Genomic DNA, 10725 nt, shown 5'->3' with positions numbered 1-10725 from the left:
ACTTATCTATCACTCTACCTCAAGTACTTCTGTTTTCCAAATATTGCCACTACACACAATAGATGTAAGTTTAATGTGGTCTGGACTGGCCAAATGTTGAGACCTGCCAGGAGCTTCCTCCTGGGTCAGTCAAGCCACTTGTCCTCAGACAGCTGGGAGCTCTTGCGCTCCGGAGCTGGAGCACTGAGGATCCAGCCTGGGTCTGTGGGAGACTGTTCAAGGGTCCCACTGCTGTGCRAATAGCATATAGGCTCTGTAAACTTAGAAATACAGTGCAAGACTGGGCAGGCACTGTTAAGGAAAGCATGTGTTAATTAAAACATTTTTAATGGTGTAAATTCTCCTTTTTAAGCTATTGGTACTATCTAGAAAAGTCGTAAAGAGATGGCTTTTCAATCTAAACTTCTTTGCCAGCCTTGAAGTTGAAGCTCTCAACCTAGCAATTTTTATCTTCCCTGCATACTTCTTCCCCAGCCTCCCCACAATACCAGAGTTGGCTGGAGACAGAGAGAGACTTGCAAAAAGAAACTTCCAGCTGTTTACAGGGGGGAAAATGAGTTGATACTACAGTACATTCACTCAGAGGAATCTAATGTTTGTCCTATGGACATAATAACACCATCACTTACTAAGTAGCAGCAACTCAGTTAACCAGGTTTATCTGCTACACTCATTTCTTAGAAATTAAGTCTGTACTTTTGTTTCCTTTTGCTGTCATTTCAGTGAGCTTTTCYATCTGCTATTTTCTGGATTCATTAGTAGTCTTAACATCCTGCTACTTCACCTCTAGGGAGAGAGGAAAATGAGATTGATATCAGCTGTGTGAGCTGGGTGATAACTTTTGTGAAGCTTATGCTGGAAAAACAGTGGGTTTTGGTGTGACAGGAGTGTCCTCCTGAACTAACTGCTCTGGAGGCTGGTCCAAATCGGAGCAAAGAAATGGTCAGGCAGCTGCAGTCTGACAGCAGAAACATTTAGACAGAGGCTTCTSTCTTCCCAGTGGCCCTAGGCCCTCTCATCTCAAATGTGATCAATTCAAAGCAGTACTTGTAAGCTGCACAACAAGCTGCTYGTTCTTGCCTGCATCCAGGCACTTCAAAGTAGTTCATAATAATTTAAAATAATACTTTGGGTAACACAGTATGAAAGATGCAGGGGGGGAAAAAAGCCCCACATAGCATTCTGTCAAAATCCTGCAAGGCAAATGTTTGTAGGGAAATGGTTGTGGAGAAGGCTAATGGTAAGAAAAYGAGTTTTTAATCTGATGATAAAATGCAGTACAGCAGTCCTGTCACTGTTCCAAGAACACAGCTGATGCATAGACTAAATGGTAAACAGCTTAAACAGGAAAGATGGTTGAATTTGCTGAGATGAAGGGAGGTAAAAACTGATAAAGTTGTCTGTCTCTTGCACCTGTCTTGTTTACTTTCTTGCACTTCTAACCATTAATTGTTTCCCTAATCTCTGCTAATTACATCTTTAATTACATTAATATTATGCATTCTCAAATCTTAGCAGGAGAGCCTAAATTTATAGTGTTGAAGCAGGGTTTTTGAAGAGTCAACACCAAGTTCTAGGGAATTGGATACACTGTGCTCTCCTAAACGCAAGGCTAACCTTATGCTACAGTAATAGTTTTACCGTGTTGTACTCTGCCCTTTGCCTATGCATTAATCTGTGTAGTTTAATGACATCTTCAGGGCTTTCCTGTTGCTTCCCAGAATGAGCTGCATAACTTGGAAAAGGGGACATTTTTAGGTCACTTTAGGGCCAAGCTCACAATATATTGCCTTGGTTAGAAAAAGCTTTTTTAAGTTTTGTGCAAACTTTGTGGTAAAGTAAAAATTGCAATTAAGTAGATTCGTCTATTGCCACGAAGCAGGCTGAGAAATCCAAAAACTATCTAAACTTAGCTTATTTTTTCCCAAATGTGAAGTTTTGTAGGAAATGCTGGTGTTGCTGATCTTAGCTCTGCTGAGACTTAATTCAGAGCGGTTTAGGCTTCAAAAATAAAGTAACCTGAGAGTGTCCCTTCAATGACAGAACAGTCGGTTATCAAACTTAACATTCTTTCTTCTGTCACTGTTGTTCTTAGTCTTGCTTTTATAATGATACTTAGCATTCATCCTTTCATTAACTGATGCCTTTTCTTTCTTTCCTTTTCAGCAATACTGGAGTAATCGCTTCCTAAACAATTTTGCAGAAATGTAAGGTTGTTTTGTTGCGTGCATGTGTTTTTAGCAACACATCTACCAAAACTTCTGCATGTATCATGTATAAAAGTTCTTTGCTTTCCCTAAAACAAAACTCATTGTGTTCTCTGTGGAAGAAATGTGTGGTACCATTAGGACTTCATTATACAGATGTACAGATGTGCAATATAGCTTACAGATTTGGGAACTCTCTCCAGAGAAGTTTGGTTTCTTTGCTGCATGGAGAAGAGTTTATCCTTGAACAAGAATTGCGAAGCTGTCAGCCAGTTTTCCATATTTCTGTATGTAAAATGTCAGTTTATAAAATGTATAATATTGAAATAATGCATGCCTTCAGTTGTAGACAGATCTTTCTCTGTATTGTATCATCCAAACATACTTCTATATAACAGCTTATGTACAATGCTATCCTATTTATAAAATTCATTGAAAAAAAATTACAAATGTTGAATGTTAAACTGTAAACCTCCAGTCCATAACTTCAGATTTTTTATCATGTGTGCAAATCAATCTCTTTTGCACTGTAATGTAACTTATTTAAATTTAAGGCAGTAAGACAGATGTTGGTGCAATACAAAATGTTGTGATGCATTTATCTAAAACGCAACAACCAACTTAACCAGTTGCCACAACTGCATGTGTGACCTTTAGAAGTTGTAAATAAGATCGATTGTCTCTTTACATGCTGACAGTAACGAGCATCACACCTAGTTTCATTTGTATCGGGTAAATAAATTTATTCTACAATACGTACTTTGCGTGTTATTTTATGCACTTTGTTTTCTGCAGGTACATATGTACATTCTTCAAGGCTATCTTATATTCAGGCCAGGATGACACTTAACTAGCACCAAGAGCATTGCAGTCTTTCCTACTAGAACTATGCAGATGCCAGCTGCTGTTCCGGCAGTATTGACCTCCTCGCTGGTGTGACTTTTTTTCCTTTTTCTTTTTTTTTTCCTTTTTTTTTTTTTTTTTTTTTTTTTTTTTTTTTTTCTCTCTGTCCAGGGGCTTGTGTGTGTGTTTAAAGGGACACTGTCAAGTACTTTGATCACTCAGTTTTTTTTAAATGCTTCATTGTTTGTAAAATCCCTCTGACAAACTTAAAATAAACATTTTTCCCAACTACATCTTCATTTATTTTTGTCTTCTTTTGTAACTTGTTGCAGCCCTATATACATACGTTTTCCTCCCTGGTTCAGAGGCAAAAAGAAGGTTAACCATCATCTTTGCTGTGAAGTGCATAGCGTAAGTGGTGTTACTCAAAATGCAGGTTCTTCTACCACCAAGTACCCTACACAGKGCAGCTCTAGCAGTAAATTCACGGAGGAAGAGTCTTCATTCAGTGTTATGTGCAACCATGAAAGCTAAGTTCATCAGGCATCATCACGTAACCATCGGCTCCTAAACTGACTTTGGTTTGGACTAAGAAGATGAGGGTTGCATCTCCTTGCAAGGTTACAAGGAGACCTCTGACTATGCAGCTTCAGCCAGTTTTGAACAAGCTTTAAATATAACTTCAGCCACTGTTTTGAACGAACTTTAAATACAACTTAACTGCAGCTCCCCGTTCCCCCGCACTGCTGGCAAATGCTGTTACCCAAATTAGGTGAAGTGTTGGAGAGGCTTCAAACCCACCAGCGTGAAGCTTAAAGACACTGCGGTAAAAATCCATCATTTCTGCTTTCCTTGAAGATGCTGGAGAGTTGAGGTTACGTTAATACATAGGATGGAGATACTTGCCTGTGGCTGCTTCCTACTATGGTAGTGTTGGAGGCGAGGGGAGCTCGGCGCTAGCCTTGGGGCTGCAGCTGTCAGAGCAGAGCTCAGCACTCAGCTTTTATCTACAACTGCAACTTTCCTCCACCTTATTTATAGCCTCTTCAGCGTGCACAAATAGCACTGTCACCAAATAATCTCCCGGGCTGTCCCATCACTGACAGTACCGCTGGCTCCAGCCATCAGCATCAAGGCGCCCGTGCTGCTTTACACAGRATCATTTGTTTGAAGCACTTTGGTAGAAAGTGCCACGGTCCTCGGTGAAACCTGGGGAAAATGAGAGAAAATGAGACTGCCAGATTGCTCACAAGTACGTGCTCCAAGGCAGCGCTATGAAAGCTGCTCCTCTGGTRCCAGCTCTTCTACTTAGCTGAATGTTTTGTCAACAGTAGCGGCGTTTCACGCAGAGATGAGGGAGCACAGGGAAACGTCCGTAGCTTGCAGGCTGCACTGCCGTTAGAGCGAGTCGAGCTTCAGCATTTCTGTTCTTGGACACTGGTGCATTGGGGTGCAAAATAAGAGCAACTGCTTAACTTATTTTTAAACATTTTTTAATCATTATCTGCAAGCTTTACATAATTAGGCACTCMAAGGAATGACCAGCTGTGCTTTTGGAAGAGCCACAAGGCGAGTGCTGAGAGCAGCTCCTAGAGCTGCTGGGTGCTYGGTGCAACAGTATAAGGCAAGAGATGTTTTAGATCAGCAGCTTCATCCGCCTTCCTCACTGCAAGGCCCTGACTCTGGAGCCCTGCAGAGCAGACTTGATCAGCCCCTCATGGAGGAAAGAAGTCCTGTAGAGCCARCCCTTCCAATAGGCACGACAGGTTAGAGAGCTGCAGGTGACGGAGACCTGCCGCTGTGCCCAGAGGCTCTGCYGCTTCCATCGGGCACCACACACCAGTTTAACATCTGCAGCATCGGGAGATTCAGGAAGGCGGCTGAGGGCAGGAACGTTCCTGTCACACACCAGGAACCAAAGGGGCCATCTGTGTCCCTCCAAAGTCAGTGCATGCTCTGAGCGACTGTAGCCTCCAACAAAGGCTCTGCRTGCCCCGTTCAGCCCTGCTTGGCAGCAGAGCAGCTCCTGCAGTCAATTTTAAGAAAGCTCTGAAATAACCCCGGGCCTGCAGCAGCCCCACACAGGCGGCAGGGATGTGCCCACCTGCCTTGAACCCACCCAAACGGGCCCGCGTTCCCTCCTTGGAAAGAGGTCACGGCTCCAGGTGACTCTTGCCTTGCCAATAGCAGATACTGCTCCTGCTGCAGCTCTTCAGCTTTCCGGCTCGGCCAGATGCTCGTCTCGCTGTGCTGCAACTCGCTGTTTCAGGCCTGGTTTACAGCGGCTGCCTTTGGGGATGCGAGTTACAGGCGCCCAAATCCTACCACTATGAAATGGAAGCCGGAAGTGTGTGGCACGGCGAGCTGCTGCTCGGACATCTCTGCGGGAGCCTTTGCACCGGCAGTGACCTGTTAAGCCRGGATCCAGACGGCAGCCACGCTCTGGAGAGCAGGGCTGGGCATCGGCCTCAGCTGCAGTGTCTGACTTTCCAAAGGCGGCTCCTGCCACAGCTCMCAAGCCTTGCAAAGAGCAAAACACAAAGAAATTACCACAGTTGAGGCTCTGTCTCCAACCGAGGACAATGCAAACAAGCCACAACTGACAAAAACCAAGGCCTTTTCCAAAGCATCCAGAACCCGTTTTAACAAGTCCTCCATCTTACAGAGCTCCAAACCTCCCAAAGCGCTGCAGAAACATCTCCCTCCATCCCAGTGCTGTGTCAATCAGATTCTGCAATACAGCAGCAAAAACCTGTATGTAAGGTGTCAAAACCAGCCTCAAGAGAGAACGTGCAGGCTCCACAACACTGACCCGCATCAACACACCTCACTGCACCAGAGGATGCGGCTGCTGCTGCCGATGGTTGGCCACAGGAGCAGGGAACAGGCCGTTCCCTTCGTTCACACTTATGGGCAGAGGTATTACAGGGATTGAAGTCAAACGCAAGCATTCAAAAGTCCTGAAAAGAGCTTTTTTTTTTCCAAGCACTGACCCCCAGAACACATTAGAACCCACCTGGAATTCTTCTATTTTCAGTACTTTTATTTTCAGTTCATTACTCAAACATCTGAAGTTGCTTTTGTTCCTGCAGTCAGAGCTGCTCGGGTGAGAACAGCACTGCAATTAGCCCTTCCTTAAGCCCCCTTGGGTAGAGAACTGTCTAATGAGCATGTGGAAACTTAACCACAAGGGCATCTGTCTTCTAAGTGAAGGCTCCTATGAATTTATGGCATATTTAGCACAAAAGGAGATTAAACTGACCCCATTTCCCCTTTCCAGGCAAAGAGGAGGCAGAAACAAAAGCAGAAATCAAAGCTCAGCACTGAAGGGTTAAACTCTTATGCCAAATCTCAAATATTTTTAGCGCCTGAGTGCTGCTAGGTGGAAGGTGCTCAGGAACTTCGTAAGAGCCCRGTATTTCAGGGAGAAGAGTTAACACTTGACAAAATCCTCCAGCCTTATCGAGCTGGCCGAGCTTCGGTGTGACACTGCCAGAGCAGCGTGACATTAGCAGAGCAGAGGCGGAGGGTTGGCCGGAGCCACCGTCTCCTTCACCTGCGAAGAGCGGTGCCGGGGAGCGCAGCGAAGGGGGAAGCCGCCTCCGCTCGCAAGGGCCGCAGCACTACCGGAACCCAGCGGTTATTCCAGGTTAGCTGGAGCTTCCAGGGATTCCAGGTTAGCTGGAACTTGGGCCCCTTCAAGGAGTATTGGTTCTCAGGGTAAAGCCAAACGTTCCCCTCATTAGTCAAGCGGATACTTCAGCAAATGAGASGTCTGAGCTAACAGAAAACATTAACGCGGGTGCTTTGGACAAATTCTCCTGTGACCTGGATGGCCATGAGGAACTGCAGGAGCTGCAGATAATTCAGTGGGAACAAAAACTGCCCCTTTCTTACCTTCCCTATGGACCGAAGCTGGAAAATAAACTTTGGGTCTATTTGGGTTATCTTCCCACTCAGGCTGATAACACCATCACTGGCCAACTATGACCCCATCAAGTCTTGCAAGGAATGAAAGCTCCTTGGTCACAGACTGCAGTTTCTTACAGGTTTCCTGGCAGAAGGGCTTTGCAAGCATTTATCTCCAGCACCACATGGGCAGCAGCTCACACAGACCAGCRTAAGGAAGATTGATATCTGCAGCCTGTTCCTCCTTGCCCTGCTGAAGTCATCGTGCTTAAGTTTACTGGAAAACTACTTAGGATTCCAGCAAGGCAGAGCCAAGTTACCAGCTTCAACTAATCAAACCATACTGAACCATGTCACGAAAAAAATACAAAATATAATACACCAAGCAGGAAAAAAAAGAAAAAAAAGCAGGAGCAAGAACAAAAAGAATCTCATAATTCGGGGAAAGAGCTGGTATCTTGATGGCCTTTATAACTACACACAAAGCAATGTACCGTCTCCCCAGCAAACACAGGAACAGGCCCTTTGTGCTGCCAGTGTCAACCCAAGTTCTCGRATCAACTGCCAAAGTAAGTAGCTCACTTCTCCCAACTGCTAAAATCCCAGCCCAGGGATCCCGGCCGGGAAGCGTTCCAAAGCGCCGGCCCCATCGGCTAAGCTGCCGCCTCCCCGCCGGCAACCTTCACGGAATTGGACWTTTTGTTCTTTTAGAAATCAGAGCAAGTCTCAGGACATGGTTCTTTCCCCCACCTTTTCCCCCTAGACCTTCATTCTGAGCCTCGCTCCAACACATAGCTGACAAGGGACAAGGACAGACAGTTCAGGTTGGACAGGCAGCTTTTCGGGAGCGAGTTGGTTGTTCCCTGCCGTGTCACGCACTGCTCGGAGATCCCGCAGGCAGGACACGCTGCTGGGCAGCCACACCAGTGAGTGTCACTCGTGGTCTTTAAGAAACGGTGCTGCCTCTTAAAAGCTCAGATATATCAAACTCAACCCTTTTTTCCTTAAATTCCTATGATGTCAGACACTCTACTTCTATTAGTAGCTCCAAGCCATCACTCCACTTAGATGCATCAATATTTTGATGGGATGACAGAGAGAAAGAAGAAGGAACTTAATCTCCAAACTTATAAAGTCCGTGGCCTCTCTAAGGAGCTTCTTTGAAGCTGGGAAGCTATTTTAAATGGAGGGTTTAACAGTGTAAACATCTGTCAGTGACCAACTGCARTGAAAACTTCCCTTGCACATTCCATACAGAGCACTAAACAATTAACATTAATGCTAGCAACTTAAGTGCAAGGCTCAAAACAGTAGGTGAAAATGTACAGATTAGTTTTCCCTTCTCTTCTGTTGTTGTCGGGGGGTAGATAGAGACCAAACAGCTTTGTTTGGCTTAGCCTGAAAAGAGAAATAGAGAAATCATGATACACTTGGAATTTCTGACATGAGCGTTGTTAATTTTTACTGTKTACCAAGCTGTGTTTGTACTTGAGAACCTCTTTCTTTTTGCACCCAAATACCCAACCCACAGGAATCTCCCTGGTCCCCTTAGCCTCCAACTTGCAACGAATCTGCCCATCGTGGAACTGTGAGTGGCCTTTTCCCACCCTTTTCCACACCAGAATTCTTCCCATCGTGTTACTGCTCCTGCCAGCCGTGTGGGTCCTGGTCTGAGTCACAAACATGTTAATTATCGCCTTGGGCTCCAACACAGCATTTCCACAACAACTTTAGTTCCCAGACGTCTGCTCTGCCCCTCGCCAAAACAATCCCGTTTCTTACCTTTTGCAAGGCAGCGAAGCGAATAAGTAAAAGCTTAACAAATATCCTGGCAAAAAGGTTTATCAATTTAAAACAAAAAAAGATGGGAGAGGAATGTGAATAATTTTGAGGCAGGTAAATTCAGGATTTGGTTCACAGGATTACTTTTCAAACTGTTACCCAGGCAAAACAGGTAGTACAGGAAGGTTTCTGTTAGGGGAATAAATCTTCCTGCCTGCATRGAATGCTTTCTATGAGGAAACAGCAGCAAAATTGACTGTGAATAACTGATTCTAGCCAAGTACTACTTMAAGTTGTGTCAACTTATCTAATGAACACATAGATGATATAAAATAATCYAGAATATGTTATGGTCAGCCCTGCTAACAGCTGTTTAATTTGAAATGATAGGCTTACACTAAGTTTAAGGCCATCTAAGTTTAAGACCCCTAGAGAATGCAACTATTCAGTTTGTCTTTGAGAGATAAATGCCAAAAGYTTAAGCAACTGCATAACCTGAAATTACAATGACAGACACAGCTTTTACATTCCCTTACAACTTGGATCCGTGTAAAGAAATAAGGGATTGCCAAATAAGAAATACTCATTGATTTTGCCCTCTATGGCTCAGTTTCTGCATCCCTGAGCACCTTAGAAGTACAGTTGTAAGAATCACTACCAAAAAGAGTCAATGAGAAAGATCTTTATTAAAAGGAAAGGAAAAAGAAGTCCTCTATAGTCAGCAGTAGCAGTAAAAAAAAAAAAAAAAAGCAATCATATGAAGAACATTCACATTAGCCAGTAGTTTTCAGTTCCTTCTATTATCTCACTTTCGTAATTCTTAAGTTCCCAAGATCTGGAATCAGAATTACAAATAGTGACAGTATTTTAGATGTTAACAGTATTTCACAGAATAAAGCATGAGCAAATGACTTGCTCTTAAACAAGATATTTTAATTTATTTAGATTTTTTTAGATAATTCCTAGCCACAAAAGCATATTGCTTTTGCATTCTTGTAAATTAAGATCTTATTAAGTCCCTGTAAGTGCCTTAAGTTTGATGAAATTCTGTCCCTTTGCATCGCTTCCATGTTTTTCCARTCTTAAAGTAGGAAAGAATTCAAGCCTCTTAATGACATCTGTGATTTAAAGTCTGAGACAGGCGAACTCAAACAAACACGGAAACTTTATCCGTTCCCAAGCCCCGGGACTGGCACATTCAGACATGACAAAGAGCGGATAAGCTACCACTTGTGCTGCCCAACGCGACGGGATGGCAGGAGCATTCCAGCCTCACCCCAGAATTGCTTCATTGTGGGAGCTGCCATCATGGATTGAACACGGTCTGAGCTTCAGCTTTTGGCTTCCTGATCTTCCTAGTATGCACAGCACAGCATTAAGGGGCAGAATGAGCTGCTCAGGGGCTACCTGTGTTGTATTTCCTAAACAGAATTTGTCAGTGCAAGATCTCTGCAAAACCAGACTATGTGCCAAAAATAGGTTGCTAATAAATGCTTGTTAATGGGTAAAAAACAAAAACCCTCAGAATTCTGAGGCCAATGCTAAATATATCTCTCTATACAATATAATCTCAAATGCAATCCAGATATGGCATCTTAAATTCCCTTATTCACTTACAGTACAGTTATTAGCAAAGACAACACACAAACTATATAACCTTAACATAGCAGTTGCTTACAGAACTGTTATTTTCCATTAAGCAAAAATTCCCAGGAAAAAAGAAAGGAAAAGAAATATGAATGGTATCTTAGGATGGCTGTTAAAATACAGTGGTAGTAAGTGTAGCTGGACTTGTTTTCTAAAGCTACRTTGGAGCACACTGCTCTTTGCTATGCACCACGCTCAGTTTGAGGGAGTTTCATCTCTATTCCAAGCAAGGGGTTATCAGATCATCTGCAGATCAGTTTAGCAAGACTGTGGTTCTCACGTTACCTGTTCCATGCAACTGCTGTTGCAGAGAAATGCAGAAGGCTGCTGGGTCCCA

At 43.7% G+C, this 10725-nt stretch overlaps 1 protein-coding gene across 2 annotated transcripts in view; it reads left to right on the top strand.

Moving 5' to 3' along the window:
- ATP2A2 (ATPase sarcoplasmic/endoplasmic reticulum Ca2+ transporting 2) overlaps positions 1-3019 on the top strand; it is a 40508-nt gene extending 37489 nt beyond the window's left edge. The window contains exon 21 of one of the 2 annotated variants that reach the window (XR_003249091.1): positions 2167-2897. Coding sequence is in view for 1 of the 2 variants with exons in the window: in XM_026037583.1 (XP_025893368.1) it covers positions 2167-2180 (14 nt within the window). In the remaining variant the exon portion in view is untranslated. Of the gene's footprint in view, positions 1-2166 lie in introns of both variants that reach the window. The other variant, XM_026037583.1, reaches the window with a different exon arrangement.
- Positions 3020-10725: the final 7706 nt, after the last annotated feature.

This window comes from Nothoprocta perdicaria, unplaced genomic scaffold (assembly GCF_003342845.1).
Source record: "Nothoprocta perdicaria isolate Ctin4 unplaced genomic scaffold, notPer1 scaffold_2, whole genome shotgun sequence".
In the NCBI taxonomy this organism is placed as follows: Eukaryota; Metazoa; Chordata; class Aves; order Tinamiformes; family Tinamidae; genus Nothoprocta; species Nothoprocta perdicaria.
This window is presented reverse-complemented; position numbering and strand designations above follow the sequence as displayed.